This window comes from Malaclemys terrapin, chromosome 23 (assembly GCF_027887155.1).
Source record: "Malaclemys terrapin pileata isolate rMalTer1 chromosome 23, rMalTer1.hap1, whole genome shotgun sequence".
Lineage (NCBI taxonomy): Eukaryota > Metazoa > Chordata > Testudines > Emydidae > Malaclemys > Malaclemys terrapin.
In genome coordinates, this window is record NC_071527.1 from 16385596 (window position 1) to 16413365 (window position 27770).

At 58.9% G+C, this 27770-nt stretch overlaps 1 protein-coding gene across 4 annotated transcripts in view; it reads right to left on the reverse strand.

Moving 5' to 3' along the window:
* The window catches only part of ELAVL3 (ELAV like RNA binding protein 3), a 39833-nt gene extending 16130 nt beyond the window's left edge, over positions 1-23703 (reverse strand). For all 4 annotated transcript variants that reach the window (XM_054012861.1, XM_054012862.1, XM_054012863.1 and 1 more), the window contains exon 1: positions 23510-23703. In XM_054012861.1, coding sequence (XP_053868836.1) covers positions 23510-23518 — 9 coding nt within the window. In that variant the 5' untranslated portion in view covers positions 23519-23703. The remainder of the gene's footprint in view (positions 1-23509) is intronic.
* Positions 23704-27770: the final 4067 nt, after the last annotated feature.

The following is a 27770-nucleotide window of genomic DNA, read 5'->3' on the forward strand; positions in this document are numbered from 1 at the left end:
AGGACAGACAGACGGATGAGGGGACAGACAGACGGGCAGAGAGGGACAGACAGATGGGCGAGGGGACAGACAGACGGGCCGGGGAGACAGACCGACGGACGAGGGGACAGACAGAGGGGCAGAGAGGGACAGACAGACGGGCGGGGGGGACAGACCGACGGACGAGGGGACAGACAGAGGGGCAGAGAGGGACAGACAGATGGGCGGGGGGGCAGACAGACGGTCAGAGAGAGACAGACGGATGGGCGGGGGGGACAGACAGATGGATGAGGGGACAGACAGACGGGCGGGGGGTACAGACCGACGGATGAGGGGCCAGACAGACAGACGGGGGGGACAGACGGGGGGGACAGACAGACAGACGGGGGGGACAGACGGATGAGGGGACTGACAGACGGGCGGGGGGGACAGACAGACGGGGGGGACAGACAGACAGGCGGGGGGACAGATGGATGAGGGGACTGACAGACGGGCAGGGGGGGACAGACAGACGGGGGGGAAAGACGGGGGGGACAGACAGACGGGCGGGGGGACAGACGGATGAGGGGACAGACAGACAGACGGGGGGGACAGACAGACGGGGGGGGACAGACAGACAGGCTGAGCACAGACAGTCCCAGCTGTTCTAACATTCTGGGGAGCCAAGCCCCCAAATGGCCCCAGCCTCCCTTGCCCAGGGCGAGAGCCACCCCCTCCCCCCCCCGTGCGCTCCCTGCAGCTGAGCTCCTTCCCCTCCCCCGCAACGGAGCAATGGGGAGCCTGCTCCAACCCCCGCCCTGGCCTGGTTATTTCTGCCCCCTCCAATGCACCGATGAACCCCAAATCAGCCGCCCCCCCTTCCCAATACCTCCGTTCCAGTCCTGGCCTTGCTCTTAACCCTGCCTCAGCCGCCCGCATACCCCCCCCCCCCGAGGACGCTGGATCCTCCAGGCCCGGCTGCCCCAGGACGCCCCATCAGACCCTCCCCTTGAGACACTGATCCACCTTCCAACGCGTTCACCCACCTGGCTCCTCGGGGGGCCCCAGATCTGCCTCCCCCCGGTGGCCAGAAACCGCCCCATGTCCAGCCTCAGTCTGTCCCCGTTTGCTCGCGCCCCCCTCCCTGGCTTCCCCCCGGAGCGCTCATCTCCCCAGCAGCCTGCGTCCGGCCAGGCCGAGCAAGCCCTGCACTTCCAGCGCCGCCCTGGCTTGCATTGACAGCCAGCAGCTCTAGCCTGATCTCCAGGCCGTTCCTTCCCTGGACGCCCCCAGGATCTCCGCGAAACCAGCCTCGGGCAGAGACCGAGGGGAGCCAGGTGCCCCCGACGCCCCCACGATGGCAGGGAATCGAACCTGCCCAGATACTCCCAGCCCCACGCTGCGAGGAAGGCGAAACCCCCCCCGCCCCGCCCCCGATCCCTGCCAATCTGACCTGAGGAAATTCCTCCCTGCCCCTAATCGGGCAGCCAGTCTGACCCTGAGAAAACTCCACCAACCAGCACCTAGCGAGACGATTCTTCTCTGGCCAAGCTCTGATGCTCCAGAGGAAGGCGGGTGGGCGGGGGAGAGAGACAGGATTCATCTGCCCAATTGGACTGTGGGGGAAGGGACCACATCCCTTCCTGACCCCTGCAGGCAACCAGCTGCAGCCCTGAAGCATGAGGCTGGATTCTAGCCATTGCCTTAATGCAGAGCCGGGAGCATGCGGAGGGCAATGCAGAGATTCCTCTTCTCCTCGTGGTCCGTGATGGAAGGGGATGAACAGTGGGGCTGACAGATTCCAAGCCAGGGGGGACCCCCATGACCAGCCCCCCCCCCCAAGCTGTAGAATCGCTCCCAGAAGTGGGAGATCGTCTTTCAAAGCCCTCCAAGCAATGGTGAGTCCAGCCCCTCCCCGGGAAGCGGCTTCACCGTGTCATCACCTCCCTGTGTCTAATTCCAGGGTCGGATTTATCTACCTTCAACTCCCAGCCACTGGCCCTTGTCAGCCAGACTGAAAAGCCCTCGCCCCGCACTCCGATCCAGCCTCCATCGCCAACGACCCTTTAATCGTCCATGTCCCTGCTCCATCCTTGCGGCCGTCCTGCCACCCACATGACGTATGGCTTTGTGAGTCCAGGAAACGGAGGGCAGATCCCAGGAGGCGATTCCCATACAGGGGGCATTGCCGCCCCTCTGGTGAGACCGGGCCGGCGGGGAAATGGCCCTGCCTGCAGCTTGTCCGAAAGTCCCCAAAGACATGAGAGGTCTTGGCCCTTCTGATCAGCCAACGTTAATGTTGGTGAAAAGCCCCCAGCAATGGAGAACCCCGGAGACATCCCCCTTTCTCAGCGGCAAGGCAGGGGGCAGCAGGATCGGGGTATGTGATTCGGGGAGCCCATTCCCTCAAACCCATCCCTCGTTTCCTGCGTGCAGCCCGGAGGCCCTTTCAATTCACCCCCTGCCTTAATCCGAATTCGCTTTCCGGCGGAGACGCGGCTGGGTCTGCATAGAGGCCTTGGGGAGCACAGAGGGCCTGGCAAAGTGCCCCTAGCAGGGACGCAGCCCGGGGGGGGGGGCATCGCTCACCCCAGCGCCACCAGGGTTTTCGCCGGCTCGGCTGGGTGGGTCGGGGACGAGCTTTTCCACACTCCCGACTGACCAGCTCTCTCTCCTGTGCAGCCAGCCCAGGGGGTATCTGGGATAGCTAGAAAATCGGACCCCCCCCAAGCCTCACGGTTCTACCTGGCAAATTCTGTGTCCACCCGGCCTCACACTCCACCTCCACCCCACAGATTAGGGCCCAGAGGGGCTGGGGAGTTTGGCCAGGTTCATGCCTCCCCCAACAGCTGCAAAAAGCCTCATGAGGGACATTACTGACCCCCCGCCATCCCCCTCCCCGGCCTAGGAATTTTTAATTGATCAGGAAGAAGCAATCACAGCGCCCCCTAGCACCAGGCAGGGGTATTGGGGGTAGGACCAACTGCGAGGGGAGAGCACCCCTTACTGAGCCCCCACCCCGCTCCCTGCAGTACAGCGCCCCCTAGTGCCACCCTGGGGCATTGGGCCAGCACTGACTGCCAGGGGAGGGCGCCCCAATGGGTTACATCTGCTCCAAGCAGGATTTGGCCCATGGCAGAGCACCCACAGCCTGCCAACACCCGGCCTGCCAGCGACCCCTCCACCCCCGCCCTACCAACACCCGGCCTGCCAGCGACCCCTCCACCCCCACCCCGCCAACACCCGGCCTGCCAGCGACCCCTCCGCCCCCGCCCCGCCAACACCCGGCCTGCCAGCGACCCCTCCACCCCCGCCCCGCCAACACCCGGCCTGCCAGCGACCCCTCCGCCCCCGCCCCGCCAACACCCGGCCTGCCAGCGACCCCTCCGCCCCCGCCCCGCCAACACCCGGCCTGCTAGCGACCCTCCGCCCCCGCCCCCGCCCCGCCAACACCCGGCCCTCCAGGGACCCCTCCGCCCCCGCCCTGCTCCGCTGAGTGGTCCCTGCAGCTGCTCTGGGGTGGCCATCGGCTCCCTGTCGGGTTATTGATCCGTACATCGATCTCGACATTATCCCCGGCCCCAGGTGGTGAACTACAGCCAAACTGCACCCGGCAACGATCCTCAGTCCCGACCTGCAGCCCCCCCGTCCCAGCCCAGGGCCCCCCCACAGCTCCCCCAACGCTCCTCAGTCCCACCCGCAGCCCCCCCGTCCCAGCCCCGGGCTCCCCCGAGCAGACACCCCCCTGCCTTGGTGCTGAAAGGTGGGGTTCCTATGAGTTCCCCCAGCACCCTGGGAACTGGAAGCCCCTCCGTGGGCCCCCTCACACTGGGGCCTCATTCCCAGATGGTGTCATGGGGCTGGGTTCGCTGGGTCCCTCCTCTCCCCACCCTCAGATTGAGGCCCAGCCAGACCTGTGCAAACCCACCTGGAGGCTCCCCTCCCCCGAGGGCCTGGGCCCCAGGGATTGTGGGGAGTCCCAAATGCAACCTCCCTCCACATGTTTTTACCCATTGGATCCCCACTTCCCTCCCCGAGCCGAGACAGAACCCAGGAGTCCTGGCTTCCACCCCCTCTCCCCCATTCTAACCACAAGACCCCACTCCCGTCCCCGAGCTGGGGATAGAACCCAGGAGTCCTGGCTCCCAGCCCCACCCGGGATCACATTCTGCCCAGACGCCGTCAATCCATTCAGGTCACTCCAGGGTGGGAGGCAGCGAGAGGGTGACACTTGGTAGGCAGCCCCCTCCATACCAGGGACCCCCACTCTCCCCATGCCAGGGGCTCCGGGCATCCCCCATTTGGCCTCTTCCAGATTTCCGATTTTCCCCCAAATCCCGGGGGCTCTGCCCAGCCGCCTCTGAGCCACTCGAAAATCACAGGGACTGTTCTCGGCACCTCTGGGCACAGCCCCCGGGATTTGGGGGGAAATCGGAAATCTGGAAGAGGCCAAATGGGGGATGCACGGAGCCCCTGGCATGGGGAGAGTGGGGGTCCCTGGTATGGAGGGGGCATTGGGGGCACACAGCGCCCCTGGCATGGTGGAGAGTGGGGGTCCCTGGTATGGAGGGGGCATTGGGGGCTCACAGTGCCCCTGGCATGGGGAGAGTGGGGGTCCCTGGTATGGAGGGGGCATTGGGGGCACACAGCGCCCCTGGCATGGGGAGAGTGGGGGTCCCTGGTATGGAGGGGGCATTGGGGGCACACAGCGCCCCTGGCATGGAGCCAATAGGAGTTGGGGAGCAGAGAGATCCCCATCCCCCAGCACAGCTGGTAGCACCTGGCAGCAGGGAGAGTCAGCCGAAGAGCTCTGCATGAGCTGGATGGATAGATAGATAGATAGATGAATGGGGATAGATGGGGGGGTGGATGGGGTTAGATAGATAGATAGATAGATAGATAGATAGATAGATAGATAGATAGATAGATAGATAGATAGAGGGGGTGTATGGCGATAGATAGATAGATAGATAGATAGATGGGGGAATGGGGATAGATAGATAGATAGATAGATAGATAGATGGGGTATGGGGATAGATAGATAGATAGATAGATAGATAGATAGATAGATAGATAGATAGATAGATAGATAGAAGGGGTGGATGGGGATAGATAGATAGATAGATAGATAGATAGATAGATAGATGGGGTGTATGGGGATAGATAGATAGATAGATAGATGGGGTGTATGGGGATAGATAGATAGATAGATAGATAGATAGATAGATAGATAGATAGATAGATAGATAGATAGATGGGGCATGGGGATAGATAGATAGATAGATAGATAGATAGATAGATAGATAGATAGCAGGGGCTGGGGACAGACAGATGGGCCGGGCTGGGGATGGAGGGATGGGGGGAGCGATAGACAGACAGGGCCAAGGAGGGAAGTCACCCCCGTTTGGGGCCCTGCCATTGTCCCAGCCCCTGGCCCCGCCTGGCTCGGGCAGCTGTGTCTCGGGGCGCGCGCGGGGCCGTCCCCTGCCATGGTGCAGCCGGCCGCGGTGTGAGTTGCAGGCTGCGGCCCGGCTTAGCCGGGCTAAGCCCCTAATTAGGATGATCCCCCGGCTCCATCCGCCTTAACGCCACACAACGAGCTTAGCCCCCCCTCCCCCCAGCAAACATATGTCACGGGGCGGGGGGGCTGGACTGAGACACACACCCAGGGCCTGAGTCCCCCCCGGACCCCTTTTCCACATGACAGCCATCTGGCCCAGCCCGCGGGCCTCAGTTGCCGCAGCAACCGTCTTCTCAGCAACCGCTTGGCAACAGAGATGCCATCCCCTAATCCAGATTGGCCGGAGCGGGTATGGGGGTGATGTTGCCCCCCTGGCCCTCCAAAGCCCTCCCCCAGATCATCACCCCGCAGAGAGACCAGCCCCCCTGGGGGGTCTACAGGGTATCCCCAAATCTCGTCCCATCTACTCACCCCCTCCCCCTGCCATAGGCTCCCTACAAAGCCCTATAGAGGGAATCAGCCCCTCCATCTGCTGCTATACGGCCCCTGGGGGTGCCTATAGGAGGGATGGAATTCCCTGTTCCGTTCTACAGGGGGTCTCGAGATACAGAAGGGAACAAATTCTCTACTCAGTGCTATGGGGGTCTCTAAATACCCAGTCTGCCCAGCGGGACACCCCGAAGTCCTGGGCGTGCCAGCCCCAGTGTGCCCGGCTCGGGGCAGTCTGCCCGGCGGGACGCCCCAAAGTCCTGGGCGTGCCAGCCCCGGTGTGCCCGGCTTGGGGCAGTCTGCCCAGCGGGACGCCCCAAAGTCCTGGGCGTGCCAGCCCCAGTGTGCCCGGTTCGGGGCAGTCTGCCCGGCAGGATGCCCCAAAGTCCTGGGCGTGCCAGCCCCGGTGTGCCCAGCTCGGGGCAGTCTGCCCGGCGGGATGCCCCAAAGTCCTGGGCGTGCCAGCCCCGGTGTGCCCGGCTCAGGGCAGTCTGCCCGGCAGGAAGCCCAAAAGTCCTGGGCGTGCCAGCCCCGGTGTGCCCGGCTCGGGGCAGTCTGCCCGGCGGGATGCCCCAAAGTCCTGGGCGTGCCAGCCCCGGTGTGCCCAGCTCGGGGCAGCGTGCCCGGCTGGCTGTGGAGGAGCTGGGTGGGTTGGCTGGTTTCCTCCAAGTCCTGCCTAGTTTCTGGAGGATGTTGTCATCCCCACATTACTGATGGGGAAACTGAGGCACAAGAACACGTAAGTGATTTTTTTAGACGTATCACACAGCAAATCTGGGGCAGAAGTGAGAATAACAGCCCTGCTGTAACCACTAGACACCACTCCCATCACATATCTGGGACTAGAACCCAGGCATCCTGACTGCCCCTGCCCCCCCCCACTCTAACCACTAGATCACACTCTCCTCCCACAGCTGGGGATAGATCTAGGTGTCCATATTCTCCTTTCCTCTAGTAGCCCCATCCCCAGGGCTGGGCCCAGAACCCAGGCATTCTCACCGTCCATCCCCTTTAAACACCACGTCGGCAGTTTTGCCAGCACAAGCAATGTTTGATGTTTCCCCGGCTGCTTGGGGCTGACGAGGGAATGCCAGCTTTCACGGCCATCCAAAAGCCTTCGCGGGTGCAGAGAGAAGTGTGACAACCTGCCCCTAAAGGCTCAGAACCCAGAGCGAAAATACCTCAAATGGACTGATTTAAAAAAAAAAAATCTTATGATTTTTAAGACAATCTCAAGATTTAAAAAAAAAAACGGATATCCCATTTCCCAGCTGGAGAAGTCGCCATGTGGCTGTGGTGGGGGCATGACAGTTGCGGGACCGTCCTCCATTAAGGGCCATTTTTAAATCAAGTCCTGGTGCCCAGCCCCCCCGCTCTAACCACTAGACCCTGCTTCCCTCCCAGAGCCAGAACCCAGGAGTCCTAGCTCCCAGCTCCCCCGCACTCTAACCACTAGACCCCGCCCCCTCCGCTCCCAGTGCTGGGGACAGAACCCAGGAGTCCTGACCCCGGACCTGTCCTCCCTCGCCCGTCTCCGCAGCAAAGCAAGCCATCCGTGGCCTGATAATCCTCCATTGTGCACCAGGCAGGGAGGCAAGAGAGGAGCGAAACGCCCCCTCCCCTTCCCCCCACGCAGAGACAAACCCGGCACACACAATGCTGGCCCCAGGCCCTGTGGACAATGGGGCATTGAGCGCCCAGGCGACAGGAGGCACCGGGCTGCCAGCCACGGAGCTCTGCTATTCTCCCACACATCCGCCTTCCCCCCCCAGCACACCCCGCCGCCCCCCCCCCCCCCCATGTCAGGGGACCTCTACGGCGCAGGGAGAGAATGAGACAGGTCGGGGTGGCTAAGCCGGCGTGTTAGTGATGTGGCTGGGGGTCAGGCCTCCTGGAACTGCGGGGGGGAAAGGGGGACTGGGGGTCATGGGTAGGCCTGGGAGCCAGGACGCCTGGGTTCTGGTCCTGTGTCTGGAAGGGCAGTAGCACCTAGTGGGGAGGGTACAGAGACAGGGCGCCAGGACTCCTGGGTTCTAGCCCTTCTGCTGAGGCCTAGGATAGTCCCCTGGGATCAATCCCCTTCCCCCCCGTTCAGATCTCCCCAGCTGCACCCAGCACATGGTGGGCAGGATTAAAGGGTGCTGTTGGCACGCTTATTACGGTAGCACTTAGAGGCCCCAGCCCAGATCAGGGCCCCATCGTGCCAGGCACTGCCCAGACCCCGCCCGAGATCAGGGCCCCGTCATGCCAGGCGCTGCCCAGACCCCGCCCGAAATCAGGGCCCCGCCGTGCCAGGCGCTGCCCAGACCCCGCCCCAGATCAGGGCCCTGTCGTGCCAGGCGCTGCCCAGACCCCGCCCAAGATCAGGGCCCCGTCGTGTCGGGCACTGCCCAGACCCTGACTGAGATCAGGGTCCCGTCGTGCCGGGCGCTGCCCAGACCCCAACTGAGATCAGGGTCCCGTCGTGCCGGGCGATGCCCAGACCCCGCCCGAGATCAGGGCCCTGTCGTGCCGGGATCAGGGTTCCCATCGTGCCAGACGCAGCCCAGATACACAGTCCTTGCCCTCAGTTGCTCGCACTTTCACTAGCATGGGGAAGGTTTAACGCCTCCTGTTTGACTGAGGGGGTCTCTGAGAGTTTGGGGGCAGATTCTCAGCCCTCCGACTCCCACCACAGGTGTGGGGCCTTGGATAACCTGACGCTGAGGCCACAAAACATCTGCAGCAAAGCCAGGACTCGAACCCAGAGCTCCTGCATCCTAACCCTTTAACCACTAGGCCCTCCTGCCTTCCAGATATGCCCTTCAGAAACAGTCACGTGAGCTGATGCCCCATTACACGCCTGAGCCCCACGGTGCCCAGAGGCACCGCCACGGACCGCTCCCAACCCCACCACTGCCTTCTCGTACCCAGGCAGCACCCCAGTGGCCCCGGAAATAGGCGTCCCAGTGCAGCCATGCTGCCTCCGCCTCTGCCTGCGTCCCCATAGAGCTTTGGCTCCCAGCCCATATCTGGTGGGTGAGCTAGTCAGAATCTCAGTGCAGGAACAGCTGGGTGGCTTCTCTGGGCCACGCAATGCGGGAGGTCAGACTAAACGCTCAGAACAGTCCCTTGGATCGCAGCATCTCTTTTAGCAAGAGCCGCCAAGCGATGCAGAAACTGCCCCATCCCGTGGGCAGCTCCTCCGGGTTCATGCCCCTCGCTGGGCAAAACTGGCCCTGTTATTCCCAGCCTGAATCCATCTCTTGTTCTGAAGCTGGATCTCACTCGGCCAAGGGCTGTTGGGTTAAAGAGCCTGTCGGATTCTCTCTCTTGCCTCCGCGTTGGGGACAGACAGACCCCGACCTAGCGCCTCCTGTTGGACAGAACCCTTGGGCTGGCACAGAAGAGGCGCTAAGGGGGGCTTTGATTTGCTAACATGCCTCTGGGTCCCCAGGGGTTCCTTTCCACAAGGTCCATCGGGTCTGAGTGGGCCCCCTAGCTGTCGGTCACCTCCACCCCCTGCAGCATCGTCTATTTTAACAGCAGAAGGGGCCATCTCCCGTGTCTCATGGGCCCGAGAATTCGCCCTGTGACTTGTGTTTGACTAAAGCAGCTGCCAGACACGAACCAAGCAAATCCCCCAGTTTGTTCCCCGGCTAATCACCAGCAAGACCCGCAACCCAATGGAGACCTGGCTTATACTGGCGGAACAGGGCTTTTGTTGGTATAGCCAATGCCAGTCCCCTGAGAACTTTTTCAGCCGTACAACTGCGTCTACACTACAGCTTGTGCCGGCATGACCGGCAGTGACAGGCCTTTCACAGGCCTACTCAACAGAGCCACACCAGCAAAAATGTTAAAACCAACCCTCTGGTCTTCACTCTCCGGCATTTTTTCCCCCCAGCCCTTGACGGATTTGTTGCTTGGATGAATAAAGGACTAGAAAACGTGACCTACGCGGGAAGCCTGAAAAAATTGGGTTTGTCTAGTCTGGAGAGGAGAAGACTGAGAGGGGACGTGCTCACCGTTTTCAAGTCCATAAGAGGTTGTTACAAGGAGGAGGGAGAAAAATTGTTCCTGTTAACGTCTGAGGATAGGACAAGAAGCAATGGGCTTAAATTGCAGCAAGGGCGGTTTAGGTTGGACATTAGGAAAAACTTCCTAACTGTCAGGGTGGTTAAGCACTGGAATAAATCGCCTAGGGAGGCTGTGGAATCTCCATCATTGGGGATTTTTAAGAGCAGGTTGGACAAACACCTGCAAGGGATGGTCTAGATCAGTGGTTCTCAATGGGGTCCAGAGCCCCCTGGGGGGCCGCGAGCAGGTTTCGGGGCCCATGTTAGACTTGCCGAGCAGGGCCCATGTTAGACTTGCCCAGGCTCAGGGCAGAAACCCTGAACCCTGCCACCTGGGGCTGAAGCAGAAGCCTGAACTTAGCTTCACGGGGCCCCCTGTGATGTTGGGCCCTGGACAATTGCCCTGCTACTAGCCCTTAATGCCGGCCCTGGCTTTTAAATGCAGAAAACCAGTTATTGTGGCCCAGGTGGGCCGTGGAGTTTTTATAGCATGTTGGGGAGGCCTCAGGAAGAAAAAGGTTGAGAACCCCTGGTCTAGATATAACTTAGTCCTTCTTGAGGTCCCTTCCAGTCCTATGATTCTATGATTTTTGTGGTTCTTCTCTGGACCCTCTCTGGCTTTTCCCGCAGCCTTTTTAATATGATCACTAACCAGATTGACCATCTTTGGGGGGGGGGGGGGGAAATACCAAAGAAATCCACCACAATAACATTTAACTTCAAAAAGGGGAACTACAAAAAATGAGGAGGCTAGTTAAGTGGAAATTAAAAAGAACAGTCACAAGAGTGAAACGCCTGCAAGCTGCATGGAAACTTTTTAAAAAACACCATGATATAGGCTCAAACTATATTGATACCCCAAATTTTAAGAAAACAGTAAGAGGACCAAACAAATGCCACCATGGCTAAACACCAGAGTAAAAGAGGCGATTAGAGACAAAACGACGTCCTTTAAAAATCGGAAGTCAGATCCTACTGAGGAAAATAAAAAGGAACATAAACTCTGGCAAGTCAAGTGTAAAAGGATAATTCGCTAGGCCAAAAAAGAATTTGAAGAGCAACTAGCAAAAGACACAAAAACTAACAGCAACAAAATTATGTTTTTTTTAAGTACATCAGAAGCAGGAAGCCAAACAACCAGTGGGGCCACTGGACGATCGAGGTGCTAAAGGAGCACTCAAGGAAGACAAGGCCGTTGTGGAGAACCTAAATGAATTGTGTGCATCGGTCTTCACGGCTAAGGATGTGAGACAGATTCCCACACCTGAGCCATTTTTTTCAGGTGACAAATCTGAGGAGCTGTCCCAGATTGAGGTGTCACTAGAGGAGGTTTGGGAACAAACTGATCAACTAAACAATAATAAGTCCCCAGGCCCAGATGGGATTCACCTGAGAGTTCTGGAGGAACTCAAATATGAAATTGCAGAACTATGAGCTGTGGTATGTAACCTATCACTTAAATCAGCCTCTGGACCAGATGACTTGTGGATAGCTAATGTGACACCAACTTTTTAAAAGATTCCAGAGGTGATCGTGGCAATTACAGGCCAGTGAGCCTAACTTCAGTACCAGGCAAATTGGTAAAGAACAGAATTATCAGACACACAGAGAAACACAATACACTGGGGAAGAGGCAATGTGGCTTTTGTAAAGGGAAATCACGCCTCACCAATCTACTAGAATTCTTTGATGGGCTCAACAAACATGTGCACAAGGGTGATCCAGTGGCTACAGTGTACTTGGACCTTCAGAAATCCTTTGACAAGGTCCCTCACCAAAGCTCTTAAGCAAAATAAGCAGTCATGGGATAAGAGGGAAGGTTCTCTCATGGATCAGTAGCTGGTTAAAAGATAGGAAACAGAAGGGTAGGAATAAATGGTCAGTTTTCAGCATGGAGAGAGGTAAAGAGCAGGGTCCCCTAAGGATCTGTTTAACATATCCATAAATTATCTGGAAAAGGGAGTAAACAGCGAGGTGTCCAAGTTTGCAGCTGATACAAAATTATTCAAGATAGTTAAGTCCAAAGCTGACTGTGAAGAGTCACAAAGGGATCTCCCAAAACTGGGTGACCAGGCAACAAAATGGCAGATGAAATTCAGCGTTGATAAATGCAAAGTAACGCACATTGGAAAACATAATCTCAACTATACATACAAAATGATGGGGTCTAATTTAGCTGTTACCACTCAAGAGAGATCTGGGAGTCTTTGTGGCTAGTTCTCTGAAAACATCCACTCAATGTGCAGCAGCCATCAAAGAAGCGAACAGAATGTTAGGAACCATTCAGAAAGGGACAGATAATAAGACAGAAAATATCATAATGCCTCTAAATAAATCCATGGTACGCCCACACCTTGAATACTGCGTGTTGTTCTGGCTGTCCCATTTCAATAAAGATATGTTCAAATAGGAAAAACTACAGAGAAGGGCAACAAAAATGATTAGGGGGCTGGAACAGCTTCTGTATAACGACTAAAGGGGGATAGGATAGAGGTCTATACAATTGCCAGTGGTGTGGAGGAAGTGCATATGGAAGTGTTATTTACCCCTTCATGTAACACAAGAACCAAGGGTCACGCAAGGAAATTACTAGCCAGCGGGTTTACAACAAAGATAAGGCAGGACTTCTTCACACAACGCACAGTCAACCTGTGGAACTCACTGCCAGGGGATGTTGTGAAGCCCAAAAGTATAATGGAGTTAAATAAAGAATTTGATCAATTCCCGGAGCACAGGTCCATCAATGGTTATTAGCCAAGAGGATCAGGGACATGCTCTGGGTGTCCCTAAACTGGACCACAGGGGACAGATTGCCCTGTTCTGTTCACTCACATCTGGTACCAGCCATTGTCAGAAAACAGGATACATTGGACCACTGGTCTGCCCCAGTCTGGCCTTTCTTATGTTCTGTAACTGGATGCACTATTCCAGTATCGCTCTCACCAGTGCTTCATACAGAGGGAAAATCACCCCCCTACTCCCTGCCCCCTGTTTCTACATGGTTCTCGAGTACAGAACATTACAGAGCCCCGGTGCACTGTTGGCTCTGGTCATCTTCCGATCAGTCCAGCCTCAATAATTACTTCCACGCCATCCCGACCTTCAGAGGCCCATGGTGCTGTGGTTCCCATAGACTGGAAGCTCTCGGAAGTCTGGCTCTAAGGACTTTGGTTCCCCACCAAAAAGGGCAGCTGTTTCCTGGGCCCAGTTAACCCTGCCAAAGCCCTCTGCTTCCATCCAGTCCCAGGGCTGCCCCCTCAATGGGGTTCACCAGAAAGCCCCAGCTCCCGGAGTCACGGGATTCTTTGGGACCCTCGGCTTCCGACTGAAAACAAAACCCAACATCAGTTTCTAGCCCTTGTGGACAAAGGCCGAAAAATGCGACCTCCCTATGGCTCCAAAGCCAGAAGACAAATAAAGCTCCCACCAGGGGCTTTTTTTTTTCAAAATCTCAGGATATTTTTAAGCCGCTCCTGCACTTTTCAATGGCTTGGGGTTGAAATGTAGAAACACTCCTGCATTTGGGAGTCCGGACGGGGCCTCGGCTGTTTCCCCTGGGACAAAGTTCACGTCTAACAGCCTGACCTGGCGTTTGGGGATGTGCAAAACCTCTTCCCTTGATTGGCTTTACACCAGTGGCACTTGACCTGGGGAAACTGAGGAAGAGAAAGGGGAACCGACTCCCCCACAATCATATAGGCTGGTGAGGCAGCTCTGAGAGCAGAACCCAGGAGTCCTGACTCCCAGCCACATCCTGCTCTAACCCCCAAGAGCCCACTCCCTCCTCTAATCACTGGACCGTGCTTTTCTTTCAACACAGCACGTCATGCCGTTTCAGCGACCGATGACCTAGCCCAGCGGTCATCCCAAATAAAAGCGCTCTCGCCGCTCAAAAGAGCCATCTCCAAATCGATTAACCACAGGTGCCGATTAGAACATTCGCTGCAACAGCGTCTCATGCCTCTGCGCATTCAGGACACGCATGGCCCAGGGGCACAGAGCTAGCACCCTGCATCCTCACAGCCCAGCAGGCCCAGACAAAATTAACCTGGAATCTGTGCTGCTGGAATCTGTTTTGTTACGCACAGACTCCCTGAGAATCATAACGTCCCCAAAGCCTCTTAGACGCCTGCTTTCTTGCTCAGCAGGCCAGATCGATCTGCTCACACCGCATAATATCTCATCAGAGAGTGGGCCACGCCCCAGGGAAACAAGTTGTAACAATGCTGCTGTATTGCTCCTCTCAGCCACAGATCTCAAAGCACTTTGCAGAGGCGGTCATTAGCTGAGAGGGGGGCCCCCCCATCGTGTCAGGTGCTGCACAGACCCCGACCCGGATCAGCATCCCATGCTGGGGGGCTCCGCACAGGATCTGACCAAGATCAGGGCCTCATTGTGCCAGGCGCTGCCCAGATCCAGATCAGGGTCCCATCGTGCCAAGCGCTGCACGGACCCCGACCCGGATCAGGGTCCCCTCTTCCAGGCGCTGCTCAGACCCAAAGGGGGAGAGAGCCCCTGCCTGGCTGAGTTGACACATTGAGTAAGGAGGGGTGGGGAGGTGACCAAAATTTGACCTTTATGCCCCCTAAGACCCGCCACCCACCTAGGGTTTGACACACACACAGCGAGACCTGAGGCCGGGCACCCTGGAGCTCTGACCCTGGGACCTCTCAGGAAACCACCAAGACATTGTGAAGCCTGGCTCGCAGGTGGGAAGCCCCCGGGAATGGGAGGGGACAGGTTAGAGCAAGGTAGGGGTGTCACGGAGTGTGGGGGGACACAAGGCCCTGTACCCCCGGCTTCCTGAGATTCACTATGACTCTCAGCCAGCCAGTAAAGCAGAAGGTTTATTTAGACGACAGGAACACAGTCCAAGACAGGCCTTGCAGGCACAGACAACAGGACCCCCTCAGTTAGGTCCATCTTGGGGTCCCAGGGCACCCCAGTCCCCTTGGGAGGTCAGAGCCCCATCTGCCTCCCAGCCATGTCACCAGCCAGCTCTGACTCCCTCTCCAGCCTTTGTTCAGTTTCCCCGAGCAAAGGTGTCACCTGGCCTCTAACCCCTTCCTGGGTTCTCATGTTACATGCTCAGGTATTCTCCGTCGGTCAGTCTCTCATCCCTCAATGCAGACTATCCCAGCCACACTCCCCTGTCAGCATTCACAGACCACCGTAAGAACAGTCCCAGTTCGTCACAGGGGGTCGATCTGATGTTACTCTCCGGGCGCTTACCAGGAGGCAAATGTTCAGGTCACCTGGCCCCCCGGTAGCTCTGGGGCTGCACTCCCAGGATGCCCAGATCCCTGCCCAGCAATGTCCTCTGTGCCGTCCCGGCCCCATAACAGCCAGAGACCTGCATGTGGCCTGTGCAGCATGTCTGCCTGAGTCTGCAGAGAACCTGAACCAATCGCTCGGAGACGTGTGAGCGTTCTTCGACGGGATGCCGTTCAGGGCAGGGACCCTCTTCTGGTCTGTGTCTGTCCAGCGCCTGGCACAATGGGGCTGCCTGATGCTGTGTGGGGGGGTGTGTGTTCACACAATAACCCCCTCCTTCCCCACATCTCTCTCCCCTCCCCGGACAGAACGAAGCCACACAGCTGGGCAGCTCTCGGTCACTCCTGGTAGCAAATGCCCCGATACAGGAGAGGAGACTCCCTCTGCAGATAGCGGTACAGGGGCTAGGACACTGCTGAGCTGAGCTGCTTGGAGTCCATCCAGGAGAGGGGACTCACACACACACACACACACACACACGATCCAGTCCATTCCTCTACATTTGCTCACCAAGCCAGGTTTTTTTAGGGGAGTCCCGTTACCTTTAAAGCGAGATATTGGAGAAATTTGCCAAGTTATTTCCATTTCTCCAGTAGTTTTAAAACTAAACCTGTGCAGCAATTCCATAACAAGACCCACCCAAACCAGGGAGAGAACCCAGGAGTCCTGACTCCCAGCTCTCCTGTGCTCTAACCACTAGACCGCGCTCTCCTCCCAGAGCCAGGGCTAGAACCCAGGAGTCCTGACTCCCAGCTCTCCTGTGCTCTAACCACTAGACCGCGCTCTCCTCCCAGAGCCAGGGCTAGAACCCAGGAGTCCTGACTCCCAGCTCTCCTGTGCTCTAACCACTAGACCGCGCTCTCCTCCCAGAGCCAGGGCTAGAACCCAGGAGTCCTGACTCCCAGCTCTCCTGTGCTCTAACCACTAGACCGCGCTCTCCTCCCAGAGCCAGGGCTAGAACCCAGGAGTCCTGGCTCCCAGCTCTCCTGGGCTCTAACCACTAGACCGCGCTCTCCTCCCAGAGCCAGGGCTAGAACCCAGGAGTCCTGGCTCCCAGCTCTCCTGTGCTCTAACCACTAGACCGCGCTCTCCTCCCAGAGCCAGGGCTAGAACCCAGGAGTCCTGGCTCCCAGCTCTCCTGTGCTCTAACCACTAGACCGCGCTCTCCTCCCAGAGCCAGGGATAGAACTCAGGAGTCCTGTGCTCTAACCACTAGACCGCGCTCTCCTCCCAGAGCCAGGGATAGAACCCAGGAGTCCTGGCTCCCAGAATGTGACGGCCAGGCCCTGGATCTCACCAGCCCAGGTGCTGGGGAGGGGGTCAGGATACAGGGCAAGTGGGTACCCATCCCAGCCAGGGTGCCACGCCACCAGTCACTGGTGCCATGCCACCACCTCGCGAGAACCCACCCGGCTGGGGGCCCGGGCTCGCTGCCTCCAGGCCAGAATTGGAGGGAGGTGGGGGGTGGAATGTCAGGAATTGCCCTGTGTCCTCACAGTCTCCCCCCGCGCCCTCCCAGGCTGCTGCTCTGCCTCCCCGAGCATCCCCCCCAACCCAGTTACTGGACGTGCCCTGCCTGTATCTCTGCCAGCCCTTCCCCCTCCAGCCGCACCTTTGCATTGCCAAGACCCCTGCAAGGAGAGAGCCCCCAGGCTGGCCCATCCCCACCAGAGGGGGAAGGTGCCACCGGCAGGGGACACCCCAGAGCCCACAGCCCCTTGCCCTGCCACTAAGGGACACTTGGGGGTCCAGTGGGTGGGCAGAGGTGGGGGCTGGGAGCCGGGACTCCTGGGTTCTGTTAGAGGTTCTGGCAGGCACAGGGACCAGGCGTCTTTTGCTGCCGACTGATTCTCCCCGGCACCGCAGCCGGGGCGGGGGGGGCAGGAGGAGGGCAAATCTCCTGGCTGCGGGTCACCCGGGCGACGTGACGAAGGGCTGGAGCCACATGGGATGCACCTGCCTTGGGCTTGTTTACGGCTCCGGAGCTGCCAGCATGGAACTGCCCTGGGCTCGGCACCACTCCCCTCCCAGAGCTGGAACCCAGGAGTCCTGGCTCCCAGCTCCCCCCCCCCCCCCCCCCCGCTCTAACCACCAGACCCCACTCCCCTCCCAGAGCTGGAACCCAGGAGTCCTGGCTCCCAGCCCCGCTCCCCCCCCCCCCGCTCTAACCACCAGACCCCACTCCCCTCCCAGAGCGGGAACCCAGGAGTCCTGGCTCCCGGCGCCCCCACCCCCGCTCTAACCACCAGACCCTACTTCCCTCCCAGAGCTGGAACCCAGGAGTCCTGGCTCCCAGCCCCCCTGCTCTAACCACCAGACCCCACTCCCCTCCCAGAGCTGGAACCCAGGAGTCCTGGCTCCCAGCTCCCCCCCCCCCGCTCTAACCACCAGACCCCACTCCCCTCCCAGAGCTGGAACCCAGGAGTCCTGGCGCCCAGCCCCCCCCCCCCCCGCTCTAACCACCAGATCCCACTCCCCTCCCAGAGCTGGAACCCAGGAGTCCTGGCTCCCAGTCCCGCTCCCCCCCCCCCGCTCTAACCACCAGACCCCACTCCCCTCCCAGAGCGGGAACCCAGGAGTCCTGGCTCCCGGCGCCCCCACCCCCGCTCTAACCACCAGACCCTACTTCCCTCCCAGAGCTGGAACCCAGGAGTCCTGGCTCCCAGCCCCCCTGCTCTAACCACCAGACCCCACTCCCCTCCCAGAGCTGGAACCCAGGAGTCCTGGCTCCCAGCCCCCCTGCTCTAACCACCAGACCCCACTCCCCTCCCAGAGCTGGAACCCAGGAGTCCTGCCTCCCAGCCCCCCCACCCCGCTTTAACTACCAGACCCCACTCCCCTCCCAGAGCTAGAACCCAGGAGTCCTGACTCCCAGTCCCCGTGCCTCAGTTTCCCCATCTGTACAATGGGAATAACACGCGGGGGTGGGTGAGGATCAAGATTGGGAGGTGCCCAGATATTATGGGGGAGTCAGATACTACAACAACAGGTGCTTATCTAACCCACCCACACACCCCACGAGGCAAGGCAGAGCTATTCTCCCCAGGGTACAGATGGGAAACTGAGGCACAGCCCTTCCCCCTTGTTCTAGCCCACTAGACCCCACTCACCTCTCAGAGCTGGGGGGAGAACCCAGGAGTCCTGGATCCTTAATGACCACAAAGTGTACCAGTAACCACACGTCCTACACACTACACGCCATGGCACAAGTCCTACATGCTAGCCCAGCCCTGGGCTCCCCACCCCCAGCTCTGTCAGTGCCCCTCACTCCCGACCCACAGCCCCCTGCTCCCCTAGCTCCCCACCGCACACGCTCACAGCCTGCTGCAGGAACTCATTACATACGAGCTCTGGGGGTCCTGAGAGGGGTCCTGTGGGGTTGGGGGGGGAGCTGGGCACTGAGGACCCTGAGCCCAAAGCCAAGGGGGGATTGAAAGATCCCTGGCCTCTGTGCAGGAGGGACCTCAGAGCACTGAGCCTGGGGAGGGGGGCCTGGCACCGGGCAGCACCAGGCCAGCTGGGCATGGAGGGGGCAGGGCAGCCTGGCGGGCACAGATCATCCCCCCTGTCGCTCTAGGAAGGAATAAAGGAGCAAAGGGTGACACCCAGCCAGGAGCATCGGACAATAACATCCCCCCAGGGCCCGGAGTTGCAGCTGGGGATAGAACCCAGGAGTCCTGACTCCCAGCCCCCCCTCCCCCCGCTTTACCCACTCCCCTCCCAGAACCGGGGGGGGGGGGAGAGCCGGTAGCAGGTGCCCTGCAGAGAACTGGTCAGGGATTGAAATGGGGTGAGGCTGAGGAAGGCCCGATGCTGAGGGGGGGGTCAGCCAGGACTCCTGGGTCCTTCCCCCATGTAGCAGGGCAGATGGGGGTGGGGGGTCAGCCAGGACTCCTGGGTCCTTCCCCCATGTAGCAGGGCAGATGGGGGTGGGGGACGTCAGCCAGGACTCCTGGGTCCTTCCCCCATGTAGCAGGGCAGATGAGGCAGGGGGTCAGCCAGGACTCCTGGGTCCTTCCCCCATGTAGCAGGGCAGATGAGGCAGGGGGTCAGCCAGGACTCCTGGGTCCTTCCCCCATGTAGCAGGGCAGATGGAGGCAGGGGGTCAGCCAGGACTCCTGGGTCCTTCCCCCATGTAGCAGGGCAGATGAGGCAGGGGGTCAGCCAGGACTCCTGGGTCCTTCCCCCATGTAGCAGGGCAGATGGGGGCGGGGGGGGCGTCAGCTAGGACTCCTGGGTAACATGGCAGCTGCAGGGTCTCCCCACAGGGCCTGTGCTCATTGGGTCCCTCACCCTCACCCCAAGGATCCTCCCTCCCCCAGACGCTCCTCCTGGGCTGGGGGTGCAGGGCCCCGTCCCTCCAGAGAGTGAGGCCTCCCCAAGCAGGGTGGGTGGGGCTCTCAGCTCATCACTGGGGGGCTTCCCCAGGCACCCCCTCATCTCCCCATGGGGCTGGGTGGGGAGGGGGGGGCCCGGTTGGCAGCCATTTTCTGGGGGCTCAAAGCACCGCCCAGGGACCGGCAGCACCGAGGGAAGGAGAGAGATCATGATTTGGGGACTTCAACAGCTGAGTCAAGGGAGAGAATTCTTCCAGGAGTGGGTGGGTCAGCTTTTGTGGCCTGCATCATGCAGGAGGTCAGACTAGATGATCATAATGGTCCCTTCTGACCTTAAAGTCTATGAGTCTATGAGACTGGGAGGGTGGGAGCCAGGATGGATGCACCCCTGGGGGAGAAGGCTGTACTGCCCCTCCCCCGCCCCGTGATTGCAACCCACCAGCCCCCCAGGAACAGCAACACACCAACCCCCCAATGCAACACACCAGCTCCCCAATACATCACACCAGCCCCCCAATGCAACACACCAGCCCCCCAATACATCACACCAGCCCCCCAATGCAACCCACCAGCCCCCCAATGCAACACACCAGCCCCCCAGGAACAGCAACACACCAGCCCCCCAATACAACCCACCATCCCTCCAATGCAACCCACCAGCCCCCCCGATCAACACACCAACCCAGCCTCCCACAACACAAAAAGCACCGCTAACGGGAACGGAGGGGGGGAGCAGCTTCCATTGGGGACCCCACAGAGATTGTCCCCCTGCCCCCCGTTTTCCTCCCCCCATGGTGTATTCCACTGGGGACCCCCCAAATTCCTCCATCCCCCCCCAACCCGGCCACTCACTGCTCTGTCCAGACAGGGTTGTTGCCCATGAGGGGTTCCCCAAATCCATCCCTCCTCCCTCTGTGACACCTGCCTTTCCACCCCCCCTCCACCCCCCACTCTTTAATCCTTCGGGGGGGGGTTATAAGGCACAGCGAATGACTGGGCCCGAAGGCGCCTCGGAATCGCTCCAAGGTCAAAATGGCTTTTGTCGCTCTAGAAAAGTGTCTCTCGGTTGGGGGAGGGGCTCTTAAACCGACCTTGAATTCAAACTGCGGGGGGGGGCGGGGAGAAGGGGGGGTTACGATGATCTTAACGCGCGCGAGGCCGAGGGAACGGCGCCAGCGGGAGGCCTTCTGCGCCGAGCCCCCCGCTCGGGCCTACACCCTCGCGGGGCTTGGCAGCGTCTTCAAAGAAAGGGGGGGGTTCGGTTTGGAGGCGCATTGAAATGAGCTAGGGAGAACGCCGGGGGGGGACGACGACTCAAGGGGGGGACACGGCTGGGTCAGAACATTTTCTGGCTTGGATGGTTTAGACACATCAAATCCTGCGCCTGGCCTGGGCCCGGCCTAGACGGGCTGACACCTTCTCATCCAGGGGTCACCTGCAAGTCTGCGGGGTGGGGGGGAGATCTGGGCGCGGGGGGCAAAGCAAGTGGGGCCAGCCTGGACACATGAGGCCCCTGGTGTGGAGGGGGGAGTTTGAAACAATCTACAATTAAATGGGGGGGTGGATCTGAAATTAGGTAGACAGAGGCCTGGTTTACAGAGCCAGCCACACAACTGCAAACACATGATGGGGGGTGGGGGGGGAGTTAAAATCTGCAATTCAGCTGGGCGGAGGGGGGGTGGTTTTTAAGAGGCTCTTAAATTAGCCGGCAAGGCAGAGGCTGGGGAATTGAGAGCCCGGGCGCCGCGCCTGGCACCGCCAGCCCGCGCGTGCGGGGCACAGGAGAGCGGCTGGGTTTTAAATGAGCCAGCGAGGGAGAGACACTGGATTGGAAAAAAACAGCCTTTACAATTTGCAAATGCAAAACCTGAGTGTGTGTGTGGGGGGGGGCTTGTCCGTGACCGAGCCCCCCATCCCCCCAAAGCCAGCCCGCTGTCAGTTGCTATTGTTCAGAGCCTGGCTGGCTTTTCTCCTCCCGCAGAGTCGGAGATGGCAAGGGGGGGGGGGGGCGGAGCTGCTGTCTCAGCACCCAGAGAAAGGCAATTTCTGCAGGAGCTGCTCCAGTCACGCACAAAAATGTACCGCGCTCTGAAGGATTGTGTGTCTCTCCCTGCGCGTCTCCGCAGCGCCCGGCGGCTGGCACGATGTGGGGTCCTGAGCTTGGCGGGGGTCTGGGCAGTGCCCGGCACAATGGGGGCCCCATCTCGGGGGGGGTCTGGGCAGTGCCCGGCACAATGGGGGCCCCATCTCGGGGGGCATCTGGGCAGTGCCTGGCATGAAGGGGCCTGATCTTGATTCTGGAGGGGTCTCAGTCATTAGTGTAATACCAGTAATAGTGATGCAAACGTGCAGTTATAGCCATGTATCTAGATCTATACACACACACCCCTATCAATACACACGTACACACACACACCTAACAATACACACACACACACTCACACACACACCCCTATCAACACACACACACACACTCACACACACACCCCTATCAATACACACACACACCTAACAATACACACACACACACACACACACACCCTATCAATACACACACACACCTAACAATACACACACACTCACACACACACCCCTATCAATACACACACACACCTAACAATACACACACACATACACACTCACACACACACACACACACACCCTATCAATACACACACACACACACCCCTATCAATACACACACACACCTAACAATACACACACACACACACACACACACCCTATCAATACACTCACACACACACCCCTATCAATACACACACACACACACACACACACCCTATCAATACACACACACATACACACTCACACACACACATACACACTCACACACTCACACACACACCCCTATCAATACACACACACATACACACTCACACACACACATACACACTCACACACTCACACACACACCCCTATCAATACACACACACACTCACACACACCCCTATCAATAGACACACACATACACACTCACACACCCCTATTAATACACACACACACCTATCAATAGACACACACATACACACACATACACACCCCTATCAATACACACACACACCCCTATCAATACACACACATACACACTCACACACACGCACACCTATCGACACACACATACACACTCACACACACCCTGATCAATAGACACACACACACCTATCAGCACACGCTCACACTCACATACACACACACCCATATCAGCACACACACAAAGAATACAATATACATGTGCGGAGTGCGTTATACAGCCATACCTAGAGATCCACACACCCAGAGTACATCCTACAGCCCTATGTGTGTCGATACACACATCTCGCTCGCTACCCCCCCCCCACACACACACACACACACGCAGTATATGAGATCTCGCCATCCCCGGACACATTCCCACCCAGGGCATATTTTATATCAATCCCATCCTAGCCCCCGATACGCACCCACAGAACATCCGACCCATGGACCAGCCAGTCACTGGTACAGGAAATATTCATACAGATGCATAGACAGCATATCGCACATCTCCAGACCCCCTTTCCCCCCCCGGCGTACCGCCAACGACCCCCCCCGGCACACCGAGCCCCCCCATTTCCCCCCCCCCAGGGTATTCGGTAGCGGCTCTTTGCGGCTCCCCGGCTGTCTCCATGTTGAGCCCTGTTCTCCCCCCCGCCCCCGGCCCCACAGCTCTGCCCCACGCGCGCTATGGGGCCAGAGCGCTGTAGATCTAGGGGATCGCCCCCCATCCTGGCACCTTTACACCCACATTTCACCCCGCTCCTCACCCCCTGACACCCAACGGGGGACTGGGCTGCGAGCTCCAGCGCGGGGGGGGGGATTTATACCGTACACCCCCCAATAGACGCGCACCCCAATATCAGCCAAGGCCCCCCCGAGCCCCCCCAGATACCTACGGTGACCATTCTTCCAGCGCCGCGGGCTCCCCCGCTGCAGGGCCGGGCGGCCGTGGGGCTGCGCTCTCCAGCCGCCGGCCCGCACCCCACAGCCTCCCGCCCCGAGTGGGGTCGGATCAGCGCCGAGGACGGGGGGGGGGGAATCCGATTTTCCGGGAGGACCGATTGAAAAGCCAAATCCCGGGCGAGGATCGGGGCTGGATGTGTGTAGGTCCAGCAGCTGGGGGCGGGGGGAGGGAAGGATCGGGAGGGGGGGGGGCTGAGCAGTGGGGGGGGAGCTGAGAAATGGGGGGGGCTGAGCGGGGAGGCTGAGCAGTGGGGGGGCTGAGCAGTGGGGGGGGGCTGAGCAGTGGGGGGGAGCTGAGAAATGGGGGGGCTGAGCGGGGGGGTCCTCTTGTTCTCGGCCTCTCTGGGAAGAAAGGAAGGCGAGAGAGGACGGGGGGGGGGCGAAGGGATGAGACGGGGGGAGGACGGAGACTCGGGAAGGCGGCGGAGGAATTGGCAAAGGAGAAGTAAAAGCAAACAATGAGACGAACACAAGGAGCCGAGTCTTGGCCCGGGGGCGAGGAGAGACCGGGGGGGGGGGCGGGGGGGTGAAAAACGAAAAGGAGGAAGAAAAAAAAACCCGAAAAGAACGAGAAAAGGAAGGGAAAGGAGGAGGCGCTGCGGCAGCCTTGCGCTGGCTGGTCCTTTAAATGTCCTTGGTTATTTAAACCCGGGGTTTATTACCGGGGGAGGGGGGCGGGGTTTTTTCGAGGGGGGGGGGGTTTCTCCCCCCCTCCAATATGCAAAAAAACAAAGGAACCCCTGCAGCCCCCCCCCGCCCCGCGCGATGGCTGGGTCCGGCTGCCCCGAGCCCCCCCCCCAGAACTCCCCCCCCGGCCCCCCAGCGACGGGACCCGGCTCATTGGATGGGACCAGCGGCAGCGAGTTCTCGTTTGGTTAACACCCCTCCCCCCCATAGCACACGCAGCCCCGCCCCCCTCATGGCACACACAGCCCCCCCACGGATAGCACACACCCCAGAGCGCCCCCCCCCGGGGTAGCACACGCAGCCCCGCCCCCCATGGCACACACACCCCCCCCCCAACACACACACGGACAGCACACACCCAGAGCGCCCCCCTCCAGGGGTAGCACACGCAGCCCCGCCCCCCCCATAGAACACCGCTCCCCAAGATTTCACACACGCTCCCCCCGGATAGCACACGCAGCCCCCCACCCCACACGGATAGCACACACCCCAGAGCGCCCCCCCCCCGGATAGCACACGCAGCCCCGCCCCCCATGACACACACAGCCCCCCCACACACACACACGGATAGCACACACCCCAGAGCGCCCCGCCCCCCGATGGCACACACAGCCCCCCCGATAGCACACGTAGCCCCCACTCCATGGCACATCCATCCCTCCCAAGCAGCCCCCACCCCCAGCTCGTGCACGCACGTCCCCATACTGCACTCCCAGCTCCCCCCAGCATTCACTAGGACCCCATCCTACCCCTGTACCGCCCCCCCCCGCCCGTCTCCCCTCCCCGTTCGGTTACCAGCCCCCAGAGTGCACAGACGCCTGGGGGGGGGGACCCCTCAACTCTGGGGAGGGGAGAAGGGGAGAGGGGGGGTGTTTCAGATACAACCCAGAGAGAGAGAAAGATCAGGAGATATATATAGAGAGATATAAATAGCTAGAGATGGATAGATATAGATCTAGAGAGAAGGGGATTAGATAGATAGATAGATAGATAGATAGATAGATAGATAGATAGATAGATAGATAGATAGATAGATGGGGTATGGGGATAGATAGATGGGATGGATGGGGATAGATAGATAGATAGATGGATAGATGGGGTATGGGGATAGATAGATGGGATAGATAGATAGATAGATAGATAGATAGATAGATAGATAGATAGATAGATGGGGGTATGGAGATAGATAGATAGATAGATAGATAGATAGATAGATAGATAGATAGATAGATAGATGGGGTATGGGGATAGATAGATAGATGGGGTATGGGGATAGATAGATGGGATGGATGGGGATAGATAGATAGATGGATAGATGGGGTATGGGGATAGATAGATAGATAGATAGATAGATAGATAGATAGATAGATAGATAGATAGATAGATAGATAGATAGATAGATGGGGTGTGTGGGGTATATGGGGATAGATAGATAGAGGGAGTGGATGGGGATAGATAGATAGAGGGAGTGGATGGGGATAGATAGATAGATAGATAGATAGATAGATAGATAGATAGATAGATAGATAGATAGATAGATGGGGTATGGGGATAGACAGGTACACTTAGATGGGGTGGGAGGCAGCCAGCCAGGGTGTGTGATAGAACCAGGCCTAGACAGAGAATCTCTCTTTCATGTCATGCCATTGAGTCTCTGGGTGTCTGGATCAGGGGCCACAACTCCAGGGAAAGGGAGTTAAAGGAAATGCCAGGGGGCATCCGGCTGCAGGGCAGAGTCTACTCCACCAGCAAGATTAACCCCCATTTCACAGGGCAGAGACACTTGGCAGAGCTGGGCACAGAACCCAGGAGTCCTGGTTGCCCAGTCTTTGCTCGGAGCAGCCTTCACTCTAGTTTATACGTTAGCTCTGAAAGTCACCGGTTTCACTCTGTCTCCGCTTCGCCCCCCGGCATCGCCCAGTTCCCGAGCCACTGAAATGCTGGGCAAATGACTGCGGCTAATCCAGGGGCCCCGTTGTGCTCGGCGGCCAAGTGAGGGACAGTTCAGGCTGGATGGGCCCAATGGAGAGGGATGGATACAGGCTGCATCCAGCACTGAGGCTGGTGGAGCGATGTTGCCCCTAGTCTGGCCCCACAGAGAAGTTGGATAAAAGACCAACTACTGCTGCCAGCAAAGGGAGATCCTTTCTAGGTTAAGCAACAGAACCCTGAGGGGAGAGAGGAGCTGCAGAGGAGCTGTGGTGGAGGGCACCCACCCATGGCCATCCAAAGAGCCTGCAGGCCCTGAATGGCAGCACCAGCCCACGATGGAATCAGAGCAGCTCAGCTGTGTGCCATAGTGCCTATACTGTTGGTGTCAAATGGGGAGTCTCCAATGGCTCAGGCAGGTGGGGCAGGGAGGTCCAGTCTTCAGGCTGGAGTTACCAATAGGACACAGAATGCAGTGTGGGAATGAGGGGCTGTCACTCTGTTGTTATCCCCAGGGGATGACTGAAGGAAGGGGATTGACAAGGTGGACCCTGGAGACTGGATCCTCTATGCACCCCATATCCAATTCCCCGCTCCCCTAGGTCTGGATTGGAGGTGGCACCTCCTAGAGAGGAAAGGCCCCATATCCAATTCCCTGAGACAGCCAGTCCCCACTCTCTGGGGCTGCATCAGAGCCAGGACTCCTGGGTTCTATTTCCAGCTCTGGGAGGGGAGTGGGGTCTAGTGGTTAGAACAGGGTGGGTTGGGAGCCAGGACTCCTGGGTTTTATTCCTGGCTCTGCCACAGACTCCCTGGGTGACCTTGACCAAGTCACTTCCTCCTCCCATGCCTCAGTTTCCCCATCTGTAGCATGAGGCCAACGATACATCCAGGCAGATGTTTGGGAGCTGCCCAGATACTACGGTGCTGGAGCCCAGTGCCAGAGAAATAACTGCAGTGAAAGTCACTTCGTCCCAGGTTTGACTTGCTCACCACTCCTGCCCTGGCCTGAAGCCACATTCTGCGGGTCACACAGTGCTCTAGAAAGGGAGGCATGTATTATCCCCAATTCACAGCAGGGGAAACTGAGGCACCAAGCGGGGCAGGGACATGCCTGTGGCCCCCCACTGAGCTGGGGCAGAACCCAGGAGGCTGGGCTCCTAATCTCCCCCTGTTCTAACCCCTCAAGGAAGTTCCACTCCCCAATGCAGGGAGAGAACCCAGGAGTCCTGACTTCCAACCCCTTCCTGCTCTAACCCACCAGGCCGCACTCCCCTCCCAGAGCCGCTAATAGAACCCAGGAGTTCTGATTCCCAGCCCCCACCCACCCTTGCATTCACCGCAGCCTATCACGCACAACCTGGGACCACAATCCCGGGGCCCTGCCTCTTCGGTTTGATTGTGAAATCAAAGTCTCCTCGCTCCAGAGGTCTCTAGACATTTCTAGAAAGTTTTCTTTGGCAGCTGTTCCCCATGCCTGGCCAAAGCGCCGCAACCCCCCACCCCACAACCCCCACCCCTGACCCCCATCCTGGTCTCACAGCACAATCAGGGGATGCACATTGGCCTCCAACAGGA